The 26,223-nt window shown below is 41.3% G+C and overlaps 1 protein-coding gene across 14 annotated transcripts in view; it reads right to left on the bottom strand.

Moving 5' to 3' along the window:
* AKAP13 (A-kinase anchoring protein 13) overlaps positions 1-26,223 on the bottom strand; it is a 217,799-nt gene that overhangs the window by 117,107 nt on the left and 74,469 nt on the right. For all 14 annotated transcript variants that reach the window (XR_003399121.1, XM_026855851.1, XM_026855855.1 and 11 more), the window contains 2 exons: positions 19,712-19,859; positions 9,161-9,457 (listed from right to left, as the gene is read on the bottom strand). Coding sequence is in view for 13 of the 14 variants with exons in the window: in XM_026855851.1 (XP_026711652.1) it covers positions 9,161-9,457; positions 19,712-19,859 (445 nt within the window). In the remaining variant the exon portion in view is untranslated. The remainder of the gene's footprint in view (positions 1-9,160; positions 9,458-19,711; positions 19,860-26,223) is intronic.

The following is a 26,223-nucleotide window of genomic DNA, read 5'->3' as shown; positions in this document are numbered from 1 at the left end:
GCTCACTCAGAGACAAATTCTCAGCCTGTGGGAGAGTAATGACAAGGATTTTGGTATTAAGTGCTATGGAGCGTAACGCTTTAGAAATAAACAACGCAACAAGGTAGTTAATCCATGGTTGTCACAGTCTTGGACTTAAAGAATAATGAAAAATAACACACCATATAGACAGACACGAAGGAAAGGCTACTGATGAGGTTGCAAAAAGGAGGAAGTGTCAATACGTGTGGGACTTAGCCAGAGTGAAAGCAGATGCCCAAGGTTTCACTCAATGAACTTGCACTTGCACAATACTCCTACATTACCTATATTAACACACTGGTGGAGTCAGCCAGCATAACTAAAGCAGTACTGAGACACAGGAAACACAAAAGCACTTCTGTTAGAGCAAATGACTGCTGGCCAAATAATGTGCTGCACTGGTCTAACCACATCTGTTCTAGGACAGGATCTCCTGCTCTAGCTGATTCGTTGAACGGAAACATCATCTTCCTAAACTGAAACAGGTACCAAAATTGAGCAACACAGACCTAAAAATCATAAGCACAGGTCCCTGGACTAAAATGCTTCCTTCTCCTTCATCTCAGAGCCTCACAGTTAGGTAGAAGCATCTTCTACTCACCAACTCACAGTTCACCAGTAAACACACATACCAGCTGCCAAGTTCTGCAAGATGCTGGCAAATACTCATCCTGTCCCTACTCCAACTAGGTGCCCCTCTGTCTCATATTTCCATAGATGAAATGCCCCCTCCCAGTTGTCCCAAATGCCCATCTAATTTGCTCACATGACCGCAACTTCCAAAAATTCCATCTTTTTCCCATTCTTTTAATACAATCTTTTTAATCACCAAATTAGTGGACACAGTAGTTCCAGCATTTGGATGGAGGTGCCTACAAACACAATCGAACTGAATGTGGCCCTGCCCCAAAGCCTTCGAGCAACAGCGACGTGCACAGAAGATCTGTACAAGACATGGCGTGTTGCCATCCAGAGCATATTAAACATACAAACTCACTACCCAGGCCCATTTGGAAAGATCTGCCTAAAATATAAACTGGCATAAGGCCATCCTAACAGATGGGCACAGATGATGGCAGCAAAGAGACAAAGTACTGTACATACAACAACTGCAGGGGCCCCAGGCAATGGCTTTAGAAGGTTTTGGAGTGTGCAAAACTTGCACGGCTACAGTTGAAAGGCGTATGCCATCTGTGGGCTGGATTAACTACTAATATATAATGAAAAATACATCTGTTGGTGTATGGTGTTGCTCAGAACAAGATGAGAGCTGGCCTGCATCAAGTACAGGAGTGCTGCTGGATGGAGAGGGAAGGAAGATGGACAGATCTCTCCTGACTTCCTACCTTTGAAGGGATGAAGCTTGTAGCACAAAATGTTGGAAATTCAGTCAATGATCTCAAGGTCCTGTCATGGTGCAAAACACATGTCCCACGCATGGAAAAGTAACAAAAACTTTCAACATGCAATGGCCAGAGCTCCTTCTCTGACTACATATCAAGCATGAGCTTTTCATCTTAAAATGGCTCTCCTTTGAATGTCAACAAAAACCTTCTTGTAACTATGAAATTGTGGAAATACAGGACACATGATACTGGAAAGGCCAAGATTGTTTTTCTCCTTTCTCGTTTCCTAGTAATAGGCAAGAGTTGAAACATATGATCATTGTCCCATAATGGCAGAGCACTCTAATCCAGCTGGCAAAACATAAGACTTTAGATACATTATTTGTATGTATTTTTTTGCAGCTGTGACACATGAAGAGACAGTTTATCTGGGTAACTAAGGACAAAATTTCCATAGAGGACTGTCAAACATACTTTGCTAATGGCAAAGAATTAAGGTTCAAGGTGCTATTAGCACAAAACAAATAAGCAATGAAGAAAAAAAAGAACTTTGGGTATGACACATCCAAGAACACACAAACTGTTCTCTAAGTAAAACCTTTCATTTTAATCCTGATTAAATAACAGAAAAAAAAAAATACTGTTCCTTTTTAAAAAAATCGCTCTTTATTAAAGAGTAACCCACACCTAACTGCTCAGTTTATCCTCCATGCCACGAGACATTTCGTCAAGGAACAGCCAGCCATGGACTGGCTACCATCTCTTGCTAATCTTCCTGCAATGGTGACCTTCACTTGGTTCTTACCTAAAATCACGTATACTCAGCAATTCTGAAATCTACCATCCAATCTGGCCTCAAAATCTTGTCTTCTGCTGGAAATGCTCTCACTGCTAGATCTATCCTTGAGAAACATGGGGAGCAAGAACCAGAAACAAGCTATCACTTAACGCTGAGGTCCTAGAGGAAGGTTCCAGCAGACAACAGTACTGAAGAAAGGTCAAGGGAAAGACACCGTGTTTGGAGTTACAAGTTCAGTTAATAAAAAGATGTGTGGGTAATTTTTTAGAATCTTATAAACAATAAAATTTTTCAAAGCACACCAAAGGATCTTTGTGTCCCCATTCCCACTAATATCAAAAGGAACAGAAACCTTCTCATGCCAATGATTTCTCAGCTGCAAAATGAGCAGTACACTTGAGTACTGAGCAGCACATTTCAGACACTGCCCAAACACGAATTATTTTCTGCCTCCCATTTTCCACTGCAGAGGGCATTAAATTTAGGTATGGAAAAGATTTTTTTACATCAAAGACTGTAGCTGAACAGACAACTTTGAGCTGTTGGCACTGAAAAGATAACGTCAATTTATACCATACAGCCCTTTATCAGAGGGCAGAGAAGGTGGTGAGCAGCAGACTGGAAAGGATACGAAACCCAACAAAAATAATACCTGTAACTATTACACTAAAAGGGTTCAGTGAGAAACTATAAAGAGAGTGCAGCAGATGAACAGTTTAAAGCTTTATGTCTGAAAAACATCATCAGCTGCCTATCTTTAACATCTTCCAATAATCAAATTGCCTTTAACTATTTCTGAAGGCTTTTTGAAGGGGTTTTTTTAGGCTTTTTTTTTTTTTTCTTTAAAATAAGGCACCTTTTTTTTGGTTATTTGCTCTCTTCAGACAATCTCCCTTTCTGTAAGAAAAAAACCCATAAATTAATGATCTCAAATCATGGTGATGCTTGTGTTGCACTCTACAGTGAAATCCTACTGGTCTTGTACATGAAGTTATTAAACTTGCAACCCAAACCCATCCAGACTATTTCAAACCAGGGCAAAGCATTTCCCTCTCCACCCACCTCCTACCTGGAGAGCTCAGAGTGTTTAATTTCTCAAGCAGTATTTACTGCACATGGCTGTTTATTCTGCAGCATTTCTGGGAAGCCGTACATATTCAAGACAGCAGTAACTGCATTCTTAATGTTAAGGAGTTGTTAAGTGTTTTATCTAATGAGATGGTCTCCTGGTAATCGTGACTATCTCACAGCTCAGCAAAGGGACTGCTTCTCTTTCACTCCCAGGGGAATGGCTCCATACAGTGGTTGATCACCACAACCCACAGCCAACCTGGAAATACCATCTCGGAAAGCTCACACCACTGAAACTGTAACCATAGGTCTGGGTTTCATCACTTTTAATGAGCAAAATGAAAAGACTGGTTCCTCAAAGGTTTTGTCAGAATATTTTTTAAAAGGAATTTTGAAAGTGATCTGTTTACTGCTGATAGTTAACTCAAGGATTAAGCTCTCTAAGCTTTTCATACCTGAGCCTTGGATCCTCCCTAAATTTTTTTATGCAACACAAACAAGCCATAATCATTACTCATACCTCCAAATATTCTGTTCTGGTTTTCTAGCTCACTACTTTTCTCTTCAGTCAATTAAAATTAAAAAAAAAAACAGTTCTGTATTTACATTGCATGCATCTTCACAATATATATTAATTTTTGATTTCTAGATATAAAGTGTAACAATCTGTTCCATTTAAACAGACGCCTTTAAATGCCACTGGGAACAGTAAATAACCCTACTTTTGACAGCAGTAACAACTGTTCTTTAGAAAGTTACAGTGACTCTATAATAATTAAGATGGACATGATTATACAGCACCTGAAAGTAATGCTGTGTTTGGAATACTATAGTAACAAGAGTAATCCTTAATTATAGATATTCCAAAATGGTGGATGCCATTCGAGTTCACACAGATAGCTAATTACGAGCAAGGCCCCGAAATCGCCTACTGCGGAGGGACAGTGTATGGCTGGGAGGAGAGCCCAGTCCTCGGGACACAACTGCCCCAGGACAGAAGCGATGAGGACTGCAGCCGTGCAGGGAGGAGGTCAGGACACACTTGCCCTAAGGGGGTTCAGACACGCTCTTTACCTTCAATGCAAATCCTTCCCCTAGACACAGAGGCACCCTGCCCTGTCCCTGCAAAACAAGGACACTGCTGCACCAGCTGAGCAGGACCACGGCACCATGCACAGAGCTGCTTCCTCCATCTCCTTCGGCCTTGGCACGTGCCGGGCTTTCTTCTGCTATCCAGTTCATCTAACCAAACTGTTGAGTACCTTCTGCCTGCCTCAGCAAAAGGATGGAGCCCAACGACCTCTAAAGCCAGGAAACACAGGTGCTCCCATCCCCAGTTCTGCTAGCATGGCACCCAGTGTGATCTGAAAGATAATTTTACACAGTCCCATTACCTGGCATGTCTGTAAAATATTTTTATCTGTGGGTATATAGATACTCAATGCAAGACTTTCTGGAGTCCTTTTCTCTAAGATCTTTCTATACAAGACTTGTTCTCTGAGGTCTTCTACAAATAGCAATAGGAGGTTGCACCCCAAGTGTCCTACATAGCAGGAGGATTCAGGGGAAAAGAGAAAAATAAGAGATGGAAAGCAGGAAAGCAACTTAAAAGTCAGATGCTTAACATCCTAAGAACAAACCTTACAGCAAAATCATGGCCACTGTTACTGGAAAAAGGACCAAAACACCACAGGCCCCTTCTTCTCTGATTTGTAGTCAGCTCCAAGAGAGCTGGACAACTGTGCTACTTCTGCACAGGATATGATGTTGATCTGAACACCCTGAAACCTAAGTATACCTTTTGAGAGGAGCTGTCATGAGGAAAAGCTTGAGAGAATAGAGCTTACATATATATTAAGGGGGAAAACATTCCATAAATAAATTGTTACCTTGGCACATTATTAAAGTCAAATCAAGATCAAATCAGAAGGGCAAAGAATTGTAAATAAGAAATTTGGGCAAGAGTATCACCTTTACACAGAAAAGCAAGCAGGAAGAGCTGTAAGACAAGACCACTGATAAATGCTTTAAGAGAGAGGATTCTGTTTTCTGAACTCGCTTTTCCCATCAAGGATTCATGACATCCAGCCAGTGCTCTCCATCACATAAGTGTTACTGTCAGTGGTAAGACCAGGCAGGATACTACGCTCCACACTGCTGGCTGCTGAACAAAAAGCTTGTAATCAAAGCCCCAGTCCTATAAAAACATAGTCTGGTGTTAAATTTGGCACAAAGGGTTCATGCAAAGCTTCCTGAGGTCCAAACAAATCCACTTTTTTTCAGTGGGTTTTGGGTGAAGAACTAAGGACTTGCGGTCACAAACATATTTAGCCTTTTATGCTGTACCAGAGTAATATAAATCAGTGAATATTTGGTTCTGAGTAATGCTAACCAAATACCTACAATATTACTACTGTAATGATTAGATTAACCAATGCTCCTTAGTGCATTTAATTTTGGGACACTTTCTTTTTAAACAGTAAAACCTTTTGCTGTTCCAGAACAATAAAAAGCTAATGAGAATGCTGGAAATTAACATCCTGGGGTTTTGAAAATGCCTTAATGAAAATACAAGAAGAAACGTTCCTTTTATTTTTTATTTGTTTAAATGAAAATTGTGTCTAAAGAGATAACAGAGGAATAACTATAAAAATAACTTTGTGTGTAAAAGAGAAAGATTACCAGGATTACTGAAGATGAACAAACTTCTCCTGTCAAATGGCAAAAGCTAACTTAAGTAGGTTACATACAAATAAATAAAAAAAAAAAGGAGAGTGGAATGTTTGCAAATGTCCTCCAGCAGTTTTAAATAATTTTGGAGGTATTTCTAACCTGCAGCTGAAAGGACATGCTCTTAACAATTTGGCTATATGACCATACCATACCTTTAAACTTAAGCAATGGCAAACTTTTAAAGAATGAAGACCTTGGTTTGGTAACCAACTTATAAGCAAATAGATGATTCTCACACAGCTTTGTCCACAGTAATCCTGCACTTTTCTATACTAAAAAGTCAAACCTGCTAATGTGTTAGAAAAATTCAGGGGGAGGGGAATGCTGCAATAACGTAAGGAATAATAATGGATGAAGGCAAATCACTGAAGATCATTTTAATGGTGCGACCACCAGTCTGCTGGTACTTGGGAACACACGGGGTGCTGTGTGCCGCCTCCTCCTCGGTGTGTGGACCTTAACCACACACTTTGCACTGCACAAACCTGATGACATGAAAGAGAAGTTAAACAGCTTCAGCAGATGGAGCTTGGTGTTACATTCAGCAGCTTCCCTGCCCTCTGGGGTGGGAAACGGCAATGAACTCCCTGCCCTCTGCTCAAAGACTTCTCAGGTAAAAGCAAGGAGAAGCCTCCACATGAAGCCATCCCCGTCTTAAAAATCAGCACAGAGCTGTGCTTAATGGTCGATCTTGTACCCAGATTCTACCTGCAGAAAGGCCATTACTTCCTGGTTTTGTAAAAGATGGGACTCGAGTCTACTTCAGTCCTTAGAAAAATCAACTTTTAAATGTGCTTGACAGCAACAGCCATCTCTGAACAGCAGTTCCTCATCAAGCTGTGGCACTCAGGGGGCTGGACTGAGGCTCCCAGCTCGCTCCTGCGTTCAGAGGTTTTGTTAAACAGCAGTGTTTTGTTTCCAACCCACAAGAGCCCATAGAGACATGCCAGCTTAGAGGCAGCACTAAAAAATCTTTCAAGAAGGGATCTGACATTTTCTTTTGTTCTCATTTCTATAGTATTTTCTCCTTCAAGAAGGTTATTTGAAGTATCTGGTGCTGACATTTAGCAAAATGTGAAATATGAATTGGAATATCTGTTCATAGGTAGTGACGCAGCGCAGGACAGGGTGTCCCCCTCCAAGGGGCACTGGCCAGACTATGTCTAATTGTTCAAATGCTCCCACAGATTCAACCTTTGCTGTGCTTTTCTCTCTCCCACACACAAATTAACCCACAAGCACCAGTACAGGGTGCTACATTTTACCACTGAGGTTTTCCCAATCTAGTGCTGCATCATAAATCAGGGACATCTCTTCCATCCCACTCTAGCAAAACAGAGTTTCATGACGAAAAGGATGCTTACACATGCAAATCTTTCCTGTCACAATCACAAAAACTCCCCCAAATTCCCTACGTGTATTTTTCTCACTGCAAAAAAAAAAAAAAACAGATAAATGTGCCTCTAGCAAAAAAGCTGATCAGAAGATAAAAGGCAGACTAAGACATCAATAAACTGCCTTTTTTCAGTTATTTATGAAAAGACTCACTGCAAGGGAACATATTTTATACCACCAATATTCTTGAATGATAGTCACATTTAGTGCCATTATATTTATTCACTTACACTTTTGCCTACAAAAACCTCACCACAAGATGACAAAACACTCAGCATTACAGAGCTCCCCCTTCTCACTGTGGATGCAATGGATGCTCTGCAAGTCCATTAGCATTCAGAGCCCCACAGGATCACAACTTCCAGGCACACAAGCCCATGCTGAGCAAATCAATGTAAATCTTATGGCCTGATTTCCCAAGTGCCGATTTTCCAAAGAATAATCAAAGTCAAAAAGAGAAAACGGATCTCAGCCTTCCTGCAAAATCAGCAACAATTCAGAGCTTCAATCAAAGTTTTTTGCTAACTTAAGATCACTATGACTATATTTTTATCATTTAAACCAGAAATTGTCTGTGTTATCACAACTTTTTTAAATGCAGGAAGAAACACCAGTGTCTTCCACACAGAGGAAAAAACCACCAAGTGTTTATCTCCTTGTAAACATATGACAGCATCTGAGTTTCTATCCAGAAGCCATTAAACATGATCAAATCGTTTAACGTCTGCTAACACTGCTTGAATTGCCTGTCCATGTATTCCTGTTTACAAAAGCAGCCAGCAAGTTGGTAAAAAATAAAGCAGGAAAATCTCCTGCACAAAACCTTGTTGCAGTGAGCAGAACTGAGCCTGCTGCGCCAAGCAAGCCACATCCCATTTCTATTCAAGTGTTTATGCCACTGCATCCTATAAAAGATAACAGATGCTTCACAGCCACATTCCTTAAGTGAGACTATTTGCCAAAATACCCTGAAAATTTACAGCAAGGATTTGTACACACTGGAATTAAACCGCCCCAAGTCCCACAATACACTTCCTTAAACCCCCCTGTTACAAAAAAAAAAAAGCCGAACTCCAAGGATACAGACATGCCACAGCATCCCAAACACCTTGGCACTTCTGCTTCAGCAGTTGCCAGAGATTTTGGGACAGCCTTGGGGTCTGTTTATAAACTCTCAGTAGCCCTCACTGCTGTGGTTAAGGGTCAGGCTCTCCCACCTTTGCCTTCTTTTATTTGCAAAATTGTCCCAAACAGTATTGGGGAATGCCTGTGTTCACCCAGCTGGTCTGCAACCAGAGATGCAATACAAATCCTGAGGGGCAGAGCCCCAACTTCTCCAAGAAAAATCATTTACTTTACACACAACAGTAGCTTTGCACCTGTGCTATAAAACCAACATTTACCAAAAGAGCCAAAATTGTGGCACAAGGATAATACTTCTGGGAGCAACAGACTTTCTACACACAGGTTTCTTTCAGGAAATCTCAGAAGTGTGATGCTGGTGCACATACCATTGCAAATACACTCACCCCCCTGCTTCTGGGTCTATGTTAAAATATTGACCATTTTCAACAGCTTGTGCTATTTCATAAGAGAAGACACAGAGAAAACATCAGTGCCTTCTGTATTTTAAGGTAGCTAATGTGGAAATCACAGGACACCGATGTAGGAAGGCTGGTGCACATCCCACCTCACTTCCAAGCATGGAGGCCAGCACATCTTTTGAAAGGTTTTTCCCAGGCTTTTTACCTCTCTCCCAACCCGCGAGTCTCAGACGTGCCCTAGAGATCCTTACCGGTCAGGGACTGGTCCGCTCCCAGCACGTTCCATTCTGCTGGCAGTTTCAGGTGTCGAAATGCCAAAGCCACTTTTTCATCCAAAAAGTCCACGTCCGCAGCAGGTGGTCTTGAGCGGTCCAAGAACCGGGTGAAGTTTAGTGCCTGTTGGTTGCCGGCGCAGGTGGCCAGAAACTGGGCGGCATCGTAGGCTTCATCCTGGACAAACTGGAAACTCTCTTCTGCCACAACCAGAACAGGATGACCTTCTCTAGAAGCACAAAGTGCCACCTTCACTGTCTCGCAGCAGTCATGGCCTGCAAAATAAAACCAAGGAAAATGGTAAAAAAGAATAATTGCATGTGCTGAAGAAACACAAATGAGCAACTCCTTTGACACACATAGTCTTTATACTAAATCACGTAAAAGCAAGTTATTGGGGTCACAACTCTAAATTAAACACTGTCTTGGGAATTTATATGTATCATCAGAGATAAGTATTTCTTCTAGGTTTTAAAAACTGAAGATAATGTAGCTCTTCTCTGACACAATATAAACCAAGAAATAAAAGCCACCCTTATCTGACCAGACTATTTTTGATCAGCGACAAGTAAACACAAGACCATTAAGTTAATTCAAGTGAAGATTTTGTTAATATATCAAAAGCCAGATTAGATGCTCAACCTTTTCTTTTGCAGCTCCACAGACTCCAGTAACTCACCAGAAACTAAAATCCGAGTGCTGCAAAACTACATACTCCAATGCTGTCACAACACCTGGTTTGTACCAAAACCACAGCAATTTCCCCTAAAACAAAGACCTAAATGGCTACGAGAGTGCAACCTGCCCAGGCATGCCCTGTGCATGCCCTCAGATTCCATCGCTCACCACTGCACCTGCCCTTTGCATTTGAGTTCACACAACAAAACTAGAACTCAGCTGCTTCTGCTGAAGAAAAACATGGAAATGGCCACTTTCCATATTTACAAAACAAGAAGGTCGGAAGTATGATAACTCTAAGTTTATTTATTAGGGCTGGGGAAAGGATGCCCTGGCATGTCAGCAATTTCAGTGACTCAAAAATAAGAAAAAGTATACAAACCCCACAATAACTTTTTGCAATTTTAAAGGAAAAACATACTATGTGTCCAACACAACCAGCACTTGTAATTGTCAGACGTGCCCCTTCAATAATAAGGTTTGTGTTTCAAGTTCACCGTGCGGCACAGTTTCTTGTTCCAGTCTCCAACTGACGTCATGGCTGTTTTTGCCAGAACAGCATGGACCCTGCACTAATTACTGGAAAAGCCTCTTTTTGCCCATGACCTCAGCATACTACTACATTCATGAAACCCTGCTTAATTAAATACAAAATGACGATTTATTTTTAAAGGCTTGAAAATTCAATTTAAGCCCCTATTTGTGGTCAGTGGGAAAGTTTCCTTCTTGTGTTGGGGCCCTTTGCTGTTGATTTCCCTGACAAAAGGAAAAATATGTCCCTAATCTTCATGGTCTTTCAGCCAAACTTCCAAATCTGTTCTGAGGCCTTTGGCATCTATACAGGTTTTGTCTGCTGAAAGAGGCGATCTTGAAGTTAATTGAAAGGTCAAAACTGCTATTAGGACACTGCAGGGAGCACCAAAATTGTTCAGAGACAAGGCTGTGCAGCTTCCTAAGGAGAGCAAATGAAGCTGGAAAGGTATCAAAGACAAGTGTAGAAGGGGAATACATGGATGTTACTACAACAGCTCAATGCAACTGGGAGGCTGTGAAGCTGAAAGGTGAGGAAACTTCTTTCCTTCCAGCACCAGGCATCTATTAGGAAGAGGATAAGGTGAAAGCTGAAGGGATATACTCGTACTGATGTTATAAGAAAGGATAAGGTAGGAAGACCTACTTCTACTGTTCTTGGAAATACGGCACGTGAATTGTAATACATCACCAGTCAATAGGACAGGCAGTGGCAGAGATCTCAGCAGCTCAGATGAAACCCGTTCACAAACTCCACCTGTCCTCACACTAGGAACCTCAATGCTCAAGGGAGAAGTGGGGAGATGGTACAGCTTTGGGAGAACTCGTCTTTAATGCAGGTCAGAAGTGTATATCCCTCCACCTTCTTGCTTTGCTCATCATCTTAAGAACATCAGGATAAGAAGCTGGTAAGACTTACTAATTTTGTTTAAAACCTCCACAAAAGCAGCGAGTTGCATGCAGCCTGCGAGAACACTGTGCTACCCTAGGGGAGCTGACTCAAGTGCTGTGAAGTTGGCTCTCTCTCATGCAAAACAGTAGAAGTTTGCTAGAATGCAGAGTTAGAAACAAAATCGTAATAAAAGACTCCTTAATAGCCTGAAAAAAGCTAAACCTTTTTTTTTTTTTCCTTTTTAAACAATCTTCTGTCTATTCCCATAAGAATCCCATCTGCAAAATAACCTAGAATATAGCTACTCTGCCAGAAAGGCAGCTGACTTTCAGGACTGAAGCAGGAGGCAAACATGGCCCATGTTACAGAGAAACCCTTCAGGACAGTCACTTCCTTGTCATGAAGCCAAAGTCTTCTTCTGCAGAACAGCAAAAACTCCTATGACAACAACTAGAGAAACCTCAGTCAAGACACATGGTCTCCTTAAACCAGTACATCATGGATGTACACAAAGTTCCCTTGCATGAAGCATATGTTAAACACCAGCCCCAAAGTTAAGCAAAGCTACAGGACTGTTCAGTGCAACGCAAGAGGAGGTGACAAAAAGGCCACGTCCTGATCCGCAGTCAACAATGGTTCTCTTGAAACTCCCCCAGATACCTAACTCAGCCTTGAAAGGGAGGTTGATGATCCATTTTCATTTAATAGGATCAAACAAGCATCATGCTAAACCCTGGGGAATGTTCTTCGAAAGGGCAACCGCTCGCAATGCTTTGATGTTCTCCTTCCTCACATCTGAGAAGATGTCAGACTTGGGGGGTGAGAGTATGGGACAGGTTCTGACTTTTGGCAAACAGTTCAAATGAAAGAGGAGCCGATAAGTAACAAGCGTGGCCAATACTAAAAAGATTGCTCAAGAGGTCTCTGCCCCCCTGCTTTGAAACCGCTACAGAACGATGTAAGCAAACATGTCCCCAGCACATGGACCTTCTGAAGGAACAGTTGGTGGGGCAACACTTCTCTCCACATCAAAGACCATTGCTTTATTTGCCCAGGCTAATATCTGAACTTCAACAGTTCTTTTTCCCAGAGCATTAGTGAGCTAAGCTTTCTGGCACTTGCAGGAGATAAGTAGTTATAATCTGTAAAACAAGCCCAAATCTGTTTTTACAAGGTTAAGTAACTTGCCCATGATCACAAAGAGCTCCGGGCAGTGCCAGAACAGACACTATTGCTCTTGATCATCTCTTTTCTGCTCCGGCTGGTAGACAGCAGGGCTTTCTCCTAAGATGGGTTAAGCACCAAATCATGTACTTTGCAAGCATCAGTGTTCAACTATCGACTGCTCTAACTCCTTCATACACCTTCCCTAGAAGTGGAACAGAAAAAAGTCTGACTCATTAATAAGTGAAAAAAAACCTGGGTGTGTCAGGAAAAGTGATGAGCCTATTTATAGCCTATTTGTAAAGGTTTTCATTTTGGTAGGCTGAAAACACATGTAACTGAATAAATCACACAGATAAGTGCACCCACAGAAGGGAAATCTCCAAGCTTTACAGTGCAATCAGGTTCGCGATGCCACCCAGCGCCCCTCCTGATTGCCTTCAGTCTTCTACAGAAATCGCACCCTTTGGCTGAAATAGTAATCAAAATCAAATGATGAAATACATCACCACACTGGTATCATCCAGCAGTATCCCAGTCTGAATTTTAACTCTTTTGACAAACATGACAGTGTTTCTACCTTGCTGACGTCTCAGACTGCACAGAATAACTTCATGTGTATGGCTAGGCTTCTCCATGCTTTCTTTTCGCCACGGTATGAAATAAGGTTGTTTATAAGCTGGCTTAACTGTTATAAAAGTCAAATAACCCATCCCTTAATTCTTCCTGAATTGCATTTTACCCCATTTCTCTTTCTGCTCCTCAGTTACTTTAAATTTAGCTTGGAAACAATTCACCACTTGGAGCTGTTCTGAGACGTGCCAACATACTGCAGAAAAAACACAGAAATTAAAAAGCTGTTTCACTCTGTGCAGAAATGGGCGCAGTGACTGCTTCTGCTGTGATAAAGCAAATTCCTCACCTTCACATAAAACCATGCTTTAAAAAATTATCTTAAATGAGACAACAATGCTTGAACTAAAGAATTCCTTACTCAGCCACTTCACGAAGCTTGCTTTGGGGAAGACACAAAAACAAAAAATAAAAACATGGGGTTCTGGGCTCACTGTACCTATCCCTGACAAGATGAGATGCATCACTCTGATAGCACTCCCTGCTCTACATGATCGATGCAAAACAATGAACGGGAGAAAAGGTGGAGATTTCTGAGCTGTAAGTCACTAGCAGACAAGTTAATGTATGGCCTTAGACCTGTCCATCTAATTGGTACCTGTGTCTTTGATCTGGGATGTTGTTACAAGGGCAGCAGCAAAACTCTTCAGACTTTTTCTCATCAAACAAGGCACACATGGAGACAAAGCACCCCTAAACAGAGCTTTACTAAAACATGATTTCATTTCCTACTCCTCTAAAAGTGGAAATCCTGTCCAAACCTCCTATTTTCAGAATTCACATCTGAGCTATCAAACAATGGGCCCCCAGCCTGGGCAGCTATTTAAAGCCCTGCTGGAAGCATATGTTTGGGTTTGCCTGGTAGGTGACTAAGGACTCCAGTGCTAATTGCATCCTCTGAGCTACTATGGTGGAGCTGGGTTGGAAAGAGGTCTTATAAAGAGATTTAAGCAGATAAGAAAGACAGATAACAAATGTGGTGAATGTCATGGAGTATCTTGGATTTGCATCGAAGAGATGTTGCCATCTGTGACACACGGACAGGGAAGCCAAGGGATCTCCTGTAGCCACCGAAAAGTGGTTCTTTTCTGTTTCAGAAATACCGAATTTTGGTTCTGAAAATCAGAGCCCATATTTGAAGTGCATTTGTGTGATTTACACAGGTACTGTATTCACAGTAACACAGGAGACCTTATGAAATACATAGGCACAGTACCAGCAACAGACAGGAGCCTTTGTTTTTCCTTTTAAAACCTCAACTATTAATATGGAGTGTGGAAAGATTTTTTTTTAAAGGCCCTTTATACTGCACATGCCCTAAAAAACTATAAAAGTGTAAGACCCCACACATCTTAAATAATTTCAATACAGATTCAATCACTTTTTCCTGTGACTGATGTCACATAGAACTGGCATCACTTCCTTTTAATTACATTGCCTAGAGCAATTAAGTACACCAAAGAGGATGGACTGCAAAAAGTCTTCTTGGCTATGCTCTTTCATTCTATTTTAGTGGGTTTTTTGTTTCATAATTAAGAGTATTTTCAAATACACAACTGGTACTGCCAAGTGGTCATTTGTTATGCAACTTGTTTACCCTTTTGGTCTACCAGTACAAAGATTGTAATTCATGAAATACAGCTTTTTCTATGAAAAGTTGTTTCTCAGGGGAAAACACAGTATGTGGTAAAAGAATATAAAGTATGAACATATGTAAAGGATTTCACAGTAAAAGAAAAGTCTGAAATGAAGATATTTCCAAGCTAATTGAAATTAATTTTAGTCTATCATTTTAACTAGCAAGAAAAAAGAAAGAGATAAACCCCCACAACTCCGAGAACTACAGGATTAAGAACAAGTTAAAGACTGAACCTGCTTCTCCACCTTAGCTTAAGCATGGAGAGAGAGCTCCCAGTGACTCAAGGCGTTTGGAGTAAACAGGAGTTTTCAGGCCTTTGGAAACTGCTGGCAAGCAGCTACCAGCTGACAGACAGTCTCTCAGGCCCTTTTTCTGCCTCTAATTTTGCTCCTCCTCCCCTTTCGAAACCCATACAAGAATCCTGCACCTTTTGAGATCAATCAACAAGAAAAAAGTGATTTAGGTATTACTGAACAAAGGCTCAGAGTGATACAACACATTGCAACAATACACACAAAGGCAATTATATCTCACTAAACTACCTTACTGACTGTTTCAGTGAATTGGCTTATAGACAGGGTAGTTCTTACCGTTCACCTACATGATTAGGAGCTGCTGCAGTATTTAGGATTTACAGGATTTACACTACTGGACTGTCTCTCCCTATCTGAAATTTCAGATTTCATTTCAAATTTCCTCCACCGAGCTCTTCTGCATCTCCCACGTACTACACACCAGTCTTTAAATGCAAAGCAAAATTTGTGCCCAATAATACAGCCATTATCATGACGGCATACAAACTCACACTAGATGCACTGCACAGATACTCCAGCTCCTAGCCCACCAGCTCGCTTTTCGAGCTTTTTCCTGCAAGAAAGTTCTCTTAAATCTGCTCAAGAGCTTCCCAACATTGAGATGCCTCCACTGCTCACGACAGGCTGAGGTTAGGGCTTTCAACACACCTGGACAGGGATGAGATCGTTCCTTCTTTTGATGGTTTGTTTGCCAGATCAAGATTTAGGCTTTTTGTTATTAGGGGTTTTTTGCCCACCAGGGGGAAAGCTGCAGAGCTGAGGCAGGCAATGAGGATGCTGTCTTGCAATGGAGTTTCACTTCCCTGCATTCACACAGACTTTCTCCACTACCATATGCAATATGCTTGGTCATTCAGTGTCTCAGTTACCCTCCCAACCCTGCAGAGATGCTGTGAAGAAAAAAATATTTTAAAGATTATGACAGTCTTGGTTACTACAGTAATAAGGACTTGCTGCAAAGCTCAGTTTATGACCCACATTAAGTAGGATGAGTAACCATAAGTGGACACATCCATCCCCAACAGTACAATTCCAGCAGCAATAGCAGTTTAGCTTTAGCAGCAGAGCTGGTATCATCTCTCTGCATCCTTCCCTGCTTGGACCTTTGGTATTTTCTTAATAAACAAATCCCAGCAACCAAGCTTTTGCAACTAATGATAACCAAACTCAAGTAATATCAGTGCTATTACATCTCTGCCAGCGACACGGATGGACCTTAATGTGGTGTCTGACATGACAGTGTTTGAAATTGTTCTGCAGAACTACAGAGTGCCTCTAGTACCAAGTACCAAGTAAATTTCTTCTTAGTACCAAGAAAAATTTCTTCAGGTACAGAGAATTTGAACCAGATGAATTGGAAATCAAAGCATTGTAACAGTAAACCAATAGTTAAATAAGTTTTTTGTACCTTTTCACCAAGGCAAACAGAAGTTTAGTTGGATGATGTAACCTGGTTTATCCTTAGGCTGGCAAAAGAGCTAGTGGAAGCACAGAAAGCATCATCATCTGACTAATTCGTGTATCTCAATAGCTTATTTTGATACTTCAAGTTATGACAGATCAGCTCAGATAAGAATCTGTTTCTTACAAGGGGAAATTATGTCTCTTAAGTTAACACAGCCAGCAGTGGGGCAGGATAACCACCCCACCCCATCCTTCCGAGCAAGTACAGAAATACAGGTAGTATTTTGTCCTTTGAGTGACTGCTGAATCTACATTTAGCCATATCTTCAGGCAAAAAAAGCTGCTCCCATAAATACACAATCAGAAGTCCTTTGTTTTATTATGTACAGAAATAAAAGCTTACATTTGAACAGTACTGTTAACTCTATCTATTCCATGTTTAAGGTTGATGATAAAGACAGCATAAGAAGCAGACTGCTCTAGTCATTATATAAAACACAGCAGTCATTTGATGCTGCAGATGTAAGCTTTTATTTAGGTAAAGTCAGGATGTATTTTCACACACACTGAGAATTTAGGATGTATTCTGACAATTTATATTTCCATTCCATTTTCTTCAATTTTTAATCTAAAACCACCTTACATTGTTGAGATTTATTTCTAATGTCATTTCCTTTGAAAGTTTTGCTAAAACATTCTACTTAATTCTGGCAGCAAATGTAATCAAATCATTTCTCCTTCTGTTTTTTACGCCTCCATACATCACCACAACTACTGAAAAAGTCAAGGAAAAAAAAAAAATTGAAATTGAAGATCTGGTTTTGTTTTTACATTAGCTTTAAAAGAAATTGTTACCCCTTTAACTCCTGCCTCTGATGCACTTCATCTGAAGTCTGCTGCAGACCATATGAAATGCTGAGGACTTGGGACTGGGATGAAGGAAAAGCCTCCATGCCCATAGGGGAAGCAGAGGAGATTCAAGGCAGGAAAGCAGAGAGGCTTGGTATGCTCAGGAGTGAATCAGCCCTTCCTTCATCCACCTAAGCCATCCCAGAGGAGCAGCTGCGCTCCTAGGGATGAGCAACATGTCTTGCATTGCAGGGACAAACTAAAGATGCTCAGAGCTGAAAGTGAAGGATGAGATTTTGGCTAAAAGCTGCCTTGCAGAGCACTTGCAAAGTGCCCAGGCCTGGATGTTTAAACAAGAGCTGGTCTCCCACACACTGTCTCTTGTTCACAGCTAATCCTGCAGTGAGGTCAAATAACACCAGCTCTGAGTCACCACAACCATCTCCAAGGCAACTGGCCGAATATACAGTGTAAACACATGATTACAGATTCACTGCCGAGTTCAGGAAGGAGGAGGAGGAAGAGCTGGGCTGAAATAAGTCATGCTGTTACTCAAATCAGAGTAGTCAGTACTGAAGCAACACTGGATAAACGTACCAGTGTCAGTGAAGGGTATGAGAAACATTGTTTTTTTCCATTTTACTTCTCCCTACCACTCCCCTTCATCACTAAAGTCTTATTTTTTTTTTCCTCAGGTAGTTTCTCCAAAATGACCTATGAGCACAGAAGAGTGTATTATCCACTTGGCTGCTTTACATCTGAGATGTCACCTCTTCCCTTGCACCGCAGCCGCACCGCAGCCTCAGACAGTGCTTATCTGGCAGGAATGGGACCACTTTTCAAAAAGGTCTGTTAAATCTTTGCTGTTAGAAGCTGTATTTTGGGACAGCAACCATCCCTATCTAGCATCCCACACCACAAGATCACAACTCTACTGGGAAAAAAAAAAGAAAAGCCCATTATAATTAAAGGATGAATTGAGAGCAATTCCCTCCTGTCCCTTTGAATCACAGAGTCAGATTTCCCACTAAGAGCGACAGAAGGAGCCCCAGGGAGCTCTCCCCAGTGACAGTTGTATTTGGGGTGAGCAGGACAGGCAGAGCCCAGCATCATCCCAGGTACCACCTGTGAGCCAACAGCTCCAGCCACATCCACTGCTGCTCCAAGGCCGCCAGGGCCAGCAGTGATAGGAAAGCACCGCTCCCGCCCGGAAATCCCATCAAATTTGCTGGTTCCCGCACGGGCTGAAGGGGAACACTGAAGCTTTTCAGTTCCTTTCTTGGCGATGCAGCCACGGTCCCGAGGGGGAGGTGAGGTCATTGCAAGCAGGGCTGGCAGAGCCCCGTGCCCGCCACACAAAGGCAGGGAAGGAGTCACCCCTTCTTCTCCCTCCTCTGGGAGAAAATAAGCACTAATCTAATTGATTGCACGGGGCTCCAGTTGTCAGTAATCATAAAAAGACTTCTCTTCCCAATGCAACGAACAACTCGAACAGCACAAAAAGAGGAGGAAATGAAAAAATACAGCAGCCAACTTTTAGCCATTCATTCCCTGGAGGATAAACTCCTTAGGCCAAATTTTACTTCACGTGCATCTCTTTTAAAACAATACTTATGAGATAGATAAAAAGGCAAACCCAAGAAATACACTTGATGGCTTAAGCTATAATGCGTATAGTGAAAATGTCAGGCGTTTTTCTCACACTGGAATCAATGTGCTGCATAGCAACAAGTCAGAATGAAAGGTTAATGGTAAGGACTGCAGCCTGGAACACGCTCATTCCCACGGTCCTGAAGTCACCAAAGGAAAATGCTGCACCGATTTGTTTTGTTTTGTTAACGGCATGAAGGCTTAAGAAGAGCGGTGGGCTTTAACGTGAAAACCCACCCTGACTGAATTGGCTGTGCTGGAGGGATGGCACCAAGCACCATACACTGCCTGCCACTGCCACAAGAAACTGTATTGGCTCTGATCTACACAACAGGGTTTAGGGGAAAAGGACTGTATTTTCACCAGGACTACAACAATGAACCTCACAAAGTTAAGCATATCCTAAGTGTGGGTAGGACTTACCAGGCTGTACACCATTTGGACAACAGCATCTCTAACCTGGCAAATGTGTCTTCCAATAACTTGCTCCCATTTAAAAGCTTTTTACTATATGCAAATATAACTGCGTATTTTCTACAACAGAACCCCACAGTTACACATCAAATAATTGCAATCTCAGTCATATAATTCTAGCGAAATTAAGTGAGAGATTTTTAAAAGGAAAAAGCAGTCACCCAAACCACTCGTTCTACTCTCTATGAATGTGTAAACGAGGAAAAAGACAACCAACAAAACAGCATTAAGTTTAGTTCACTTGAATTAGCCAAATTTCATAGACTGATACACTGATATGCAAAGAAATGTGATTGTTTACCAGGAGAAATTGTCTCCAGACTCCCAGGATTAATCTTTCTCGTGCTTGTGCAGTGTTGGACAGTTGACCCAGTGAAGACCAAGTAAAAAACTACATCATCTTCAACTTTATCTTCCTCAGTCAGCTGCACAGTAATAACAGAGTCACCCTAGGAAAAAGGACAAGAGAAAAGGTTAGGTTTATATTTGCAAGACCTGCATCGTATAAAAAAAACCCTTCTCTACCTACTAGGCTCCTCCTCCCTGTTCATACACTCCCTTCACACGACTCGGGCCCGTCCTAATTTTCAGATATGCAAGTCATCCTTAGCATGCCTCTTAGCATCACTGCTACCCAACCAGCTAGCAAATATGTTCAGTGCAGCTCTGGGAAGAGATATGGAGAAATCTCAAGGGTATAATCAAAATATCAACTTAATATGGTGAAATCACACCAAGTTTGACACACATACACACATTTACACACACACACACACACACACACGTGCATAGCTAAAACAACAGAATTGGGATTTGGATAGTGGCCTCAAATTGCTGCTGTCTTCATAAATTTGAACAAATTCCCTAATTCTTGCTTGAGAGTTCACATTTCCCCTGTACAAGCCAACCACTGTGTTAATAGTTCCAGTGTAACCAACTGAATCACTGAGTGCATCTTTCATCCACAATATGCAAACAAAGATATGAAACTTCATATCCATTGAGATTTTCTCCACCTTCCTTACAAAAAAAAAGTAACTGTAGCTGTACAGACAGCAGTAGTTCTTCTCACTCATCTATAAAGCTCTGTATATTATCAAAACCATCAGTTCTTCAAGCCTCAAAAAGAAATATGTTGTGATCTGTTGGCTGAACACTCCTGCTTAGTTTCAGGCAGGCTTTGTTTCAGTATCTCACCTTTTGCTCATCTTTGCTATCAGCAAAAATTATATTCATAAAGGGCACACATGTTTATCACAGTTAACCCAGCACAAGGATACAGGATATACTCCTGAAATTCACACACCTGCACGGACAAGAACAGGAGCAATATCCACCAACTTCAATTTTCTATGGGGAAGGGAAAGCAAGGAAAGAGGATGGCTCGCAGTTACTACACAACAAAGTGGAACATTTTCATTTGATGCCACCATACATCATTTATCTGCCCAAAGAATTATATAAACTACGAGACACTGAAAACAACAGACTGTGATGTGACCTTTTGCCCCCTTTCTATCAAGATCAAAACCAGTTGGATGCCCCAGTTTTACACTGCAGCTGCATTAGCCAGCTCTCTGCCACCACCCCATTGAGCATATGGTTAAGGCTGCAAATCTGGAAAAGATTTTTTTATTATTATTATTGTTGTAGATTATGTAATTCTAATTTGCATATCCAATAGAATACGCATGTCATTTCATTTAAAACCTTCCCCTTAAGATTCCTCAGTTTGTTGCTTCTCAATGTGAAATATAACTATTGCAGCAAAATCCGAGACTTCCAAGCCCTCCTGTACACCCGTCCATGTCAGCGTTGCTTCCCACGTCTCCCCCATTCTCCCTCATCTCAGCTCCTTTTTCACCCCACCACAGCTGCCGCCTCCAAGTTCATGTCCAGTTCTCCTCCTCTGATCTGGCTTGTCTGGTACCTCTTGCCAGAGGCAGGATTACACCTTGTTTTGATAGAAACAAGATTTTGCAGTGCAGTACACAACCAGCCCCTGGTCTTAAAAACAACTATATGGGTCAGTCTTATAACACACAGGAAAGAAAACCATGAATTCAAAAAAGATAAATGGAGCAGTGAGTCTACTTCGCATTTCCAGAGGTTGCAGAGTTACAAATGTACATCTTAGGAAGGTCTCACATGATAATACCAGACCAGACTTCCAGCCGGGGAGAAGGGAACCATGTAGCAAAAGTATATATTGTATATAGTCAGTGTTAAAATAAAAACAGGTGCAAAAAGAAATAAATCAAGCTTTAAATTCAAGCATGACCAGTTCACGTGCTGAGTGGAAAACTAAATATTCTATTTCAAGCAAATGGATCCAGTTTTGAGCGGATGTTCAAAAAAACAAAAGCTGGAGTTTTAACCTACAAACCCTTTGGTTTGCTTTGGTTTTTACATCGTCTTTGTTCAAACTGTTCCTCCCTTAAGGCATGAACATACAAAGTACTTAAATGGACTTAAAACGCAGGTGAGCTTCAGGATGCTCATCAACAGGGCTGATTGTTTAAAGGGGTATCTGTTAAAGGAGGTTTTTCTTTTATTCAACTCAGAAATCAAGTACAGACAGTCCAATTCCTGTGAAAGGAAAGAAAATCCACACAGACTGCACGTGAGAAGACACCTGTCTATCCATGAGAACTACTCACATTTCAAAGAAAAGCAATTAAAATTTGCAGCATTACTGCAAAAGCTAATTTGTATATTTTGTTAATGACAAAAAAGAACATGTAAATACATCTAAGAAACCTCAACACCAGAGGTTCCACATAACCTGAAATCTAAGATGAGACTTAAAAAAAAAGATAGCTGACTACCTGACCTACTATTGAAGGTTGCCCTGCTTTGGAGGGCGGTCAGAGCAGATGATCTCCAGCAGTACCTTCCAAGCAAATTATTCCACTATTTATATTTATATTCAATTTATGTCAGCTGTTTTTTAAGTCTAGGGAGAGCACAAATTATCATCAGCTGATATCAACTTAAAAAGCTCTTCAGCTGTGTCTAAGTAGCACTTCATGGTGGGATAGTCTCCACCACCCTGCTCCCTCCTACTCTTCTGGAAGACCCTACAGCAAAAGACCGAAGAGGAAAGTAACTGATTTTTTTTTTTTTTTTTTTTTTTTACTTTAAATGTTGTCTTCACAGAAAGAGCAGTACTCTGCCAGTTAATTGCTGTGTGCCTCACTTTACTTACAGGTGTCATCTGAGCTACCTCTTAGTTGTGCTGTGCCTGGTACAGCTCATTGTGAGTGATGTGATTATAGAGATTCCAGAAGCAAAAGAGCAAAGCACTAAATAACAAAAACCATCTTCCTTCACCACATATCTCTACTTTCCAGTTAACAATTTATTTGCTCACTGCCAATTATAATTTGATTTTAAAAAGTTATATTCAAACACCGTATTTATTTGAAAAGGAAATAACACACAGAACTAACCCCTCGCTTTCCAACATTCTTGGAGTTAAAGAAAATCAGTTACAAATGCAGGCAGATTCCTCCAACCCGCATAGAAGATTTTCCAACAGCCCTACTGCACTCAGCCTCCAAAAACATTTTAATTGAAGTATGTTTACCTTTATTCATTTAATATTGTCCAAAAAATGTCATCTGTTCAGTATCACTGCCACACAAGGTGGTTATTATAACCCCTCTTTCATCCCGAATGGCTAGAAATGGGAGGCCAGCCTGCCAATATCCCCTTGGTGAAAGTACAGACAGATCAAAGCCATTCTCTGGAATGCTCCAACAAATAAGAATAATTTAATTTCAAAACTAGTTTGGATCGACTAATATTTACTTGGCTTAAAGCCCATTGGAAATGAAAACATTCCATTTTGGTCCATTCATGAAAGAGGTCACTCTCTCATTCAGATCTGAAAATCTCTGGTTTCAGAGAGCCGAAACGGGATGTAACGAAGGTGGACGTGGCTCCTTCCTCTAAATATATTTCCTTCCTCAAACCAAAGGGAGAAAGCAAGTCTGCCTCACCAAGGGACGGGTTCACTGGAAAAGCCAAGCCTGACCTTGGGCTTTAACACTACTATAAAACAATTTAGAAAGGGATTTTAGAGTGGCACACCTCTGAACCTTTGGCTTAGTTAAGGCAGCAAAATGCAATTATCTCTAAAAAGGCCCAAATGCTGTTACTAGGTCTAAAAACCAAAATAAGACAGACAATGCACCTGCCCGTCAGGGTGTTTTGCTGGCATTAGGACAACTCCACCTTTTTAGATATTTGTTTTTCTAGTGCTGCAGTTAAATGCATGTGGATTGTGTACAGGCAAAGTATGAGCAATTCTGAGTAACCGTTTCTTCTTTCTCAGACTTGGTTTCTGTGCCTGTTAAAATGTTTACCTTCAAATGCTTTTTTTTTTTAATAGATTACCTCAGCAATATTTGGAAGTAACAATGAAGTGAACAAAATCTTTAAGTTCAAAAGAATAAAGATCACTTATGTTATTAGCTCAAAAATATTATCCACCTTCCAAAAAGAAGTAACTGTTTTAAGCGTGTAAAGACATCTTTCTTTTCCACTTCAGGGTCTGGAAATCTGTCCAGTTTTGGGGAATTGGTCATCATTTGGTACCACAACGACAGTCTGAGCAAATGAAGAATTCAGGACCTCAGGACCCCTTAGCTGGCAGGGGGAGAGTTTTCCCTGAGGGATATCGGCTCTACCAGCAACAGGTAAATTTCTCTAAAATGACCATGAAGGGAAAAGTATTCTTAGCATGCTGGCTAACAGTTTTTAAAGTTGCTAAAAAAAAAAAGTACACTGTATTTTTATAGCTGAAGCATGTGATTTCTAAGCTGGTTTTCCCCCCATGGTTCATACTGGGAATTCTGAAGTACGTTATCTAACCCACTAACCACCCACTCTGACTTCCCTCCCCACACAGAGTCTAAAAATACTTACGAAAATGAAGCGTGTGTTAGATAGCAACACCGAAGCACTCAAGCATTACTTTAGCATTCTGCTTTTAATGAGAAAACACTAACAACCAGTAATCATGAATTCAGAAAAGCAAAATTGGTGCTGACGACCACTGCCATCTCTGGCTGTTTATTCATGCAGGAAAAACCTAACCAGTGCAGTCCTACTTATCAGAAAGTCCATGGGCTGCACAGAGATTCACAAACCAGGAAAGAAGCCTTCCTCCCAATGTATCTCCTTCTAAAACCTGTTGCAGATGTTGGCGTTATGATGCCTCATTAAAGAGGCTGGTTTAGGTGCTGGATTAGATGAGTAAGAGTAACCTGTCGCTGTGACAAGTTTCATTTTGTTTCCGCTATTCATAACATGAATCAGATGCTTCTTGGGTCATTGCTTATTGCATTATGTTGGGACACAAAAGGAGAAATATGCTTTTTAAACCCTTTTTTTTTTTTCTTCCCCTCTTTGGAAAGCTCTAAACAGCTCCCAAAGAGCTGCACTGTACCCAAGAAGACCGCACAAAATCACAGCTGTAGTTTCTTCCTCCTCCTTCAAGGAATTCAGCCTCATTGGTACCTTTATTTATTCATTTTCAGATGGAGTTGGACTTGCTGTTACCCCAGCTACTGCTCGACACACACAGGATCATGATGTAATTACAGCAGGAGGCAAGTCTTTTCACATCCCTGCACTTCGAGTTTCCCCATCAATGAAATGGGAACTGTGGTTAAAGCGCACTATTTTTCATTCTAATGGCTTTTAAAGTATAAGCTGGCTTCTCAATCATACAATGTTTTCTTTGGAAAGTGCAGGACTGACAATAGTTAAGTCAGACAAAATCAAAGGGAAAGTTGAGACAAATCCACCTTAAATTGAGAACTGCAGAATACCCTGAAATCAGCTGAAGGATGAAAAAGGCAACTGCAAGGCAGCTTAGAAAATGTAGCAGAAAAAGTAAATTGTAATTGTTTAGATGTTCGACAACAAGATCAACAGCTAAACTTTTGCTCCCAGACACTGTCCCTGTCTCAAGCTGAATATCTTGGAAGATCCCTCCCATCTGAGGTTACCTCGGGTTGGTGCAAAACATGTGCTTAACCCCCTGGAGAACCACATCTGGAAAGGTCACCCACAGCACATGGACACAAGGACATCTCCATGCAGAAGAAAACCAGGCGCAGCCACGCAGGCTCCTGACTGCAAAAGGAGATGGGGGTTTGGGCAGCTATTTTTAGAGCAAACATGACAGTGCTCTCATCTCCTGGAATAACCCATTCAATTGAGAAAGGCTTGGATCCCAGTTTTTCCAGGTTTGACGAAGTGCTCCAGCTGGTCAGCTGCCATACAGGCACCAAGCGCTATCACTGCCGGCTCAGAAAAGCAAGGGATGCTCTCCTTCCACAGCAAGAAAATAACTTGCGGCCAGCAAACACTTCCAGGCTGCTATTCCCAGGTGAATGGAAGCAGATGAGCAGCTCAACCCTGAGGGGTCAAATCTGGAGATGGGTCCTACCTTCAGAACAGCCAGCTGAGTCTACTTCCCTCTCTGCATTAGCATGGAGTGAGTATGCCAGTGAACCTCACTTAATCTTGAGTGCATTTTCTCTCATAGGAACATTGTTAGGGCTTCTAAATTGCTTTCTAGTACTTCAGTCCCAGATGATGCAACACCACAGCCTGAAACATTCAACCCCTTTTGCAGATGTACCCATTTACCCTGCAAACAGCCAGCACACATATATGAAGGGAATGGACCATGGGAGGAGGTCAGAGGTATCTGTTACAGCGAGATAACAGCAGTCACTACAGACATCCTCAATTTCACCAGTATGTATTGACTCAGAGGAGTATTCCGGGGGGGGG

This window comes from Athene cunicularia, assembly GCF_003259725.1.
Source record: "Athene cunicularia isolate RWA chromosome 10 unlocalized genomic scaffold, athCun1 chr10_part1, whole genome shotgun sequence".
NCBI classification, from domain to species: domain Eukaryota; kingdom Metazoa; phylum Chordata; class Aves; order Strigiformes; family Strigidae; genus Athene; species Athene cunicularia.
This window is presented reverse-complemented; position numbering and strand designations above follow the sequence as displayed.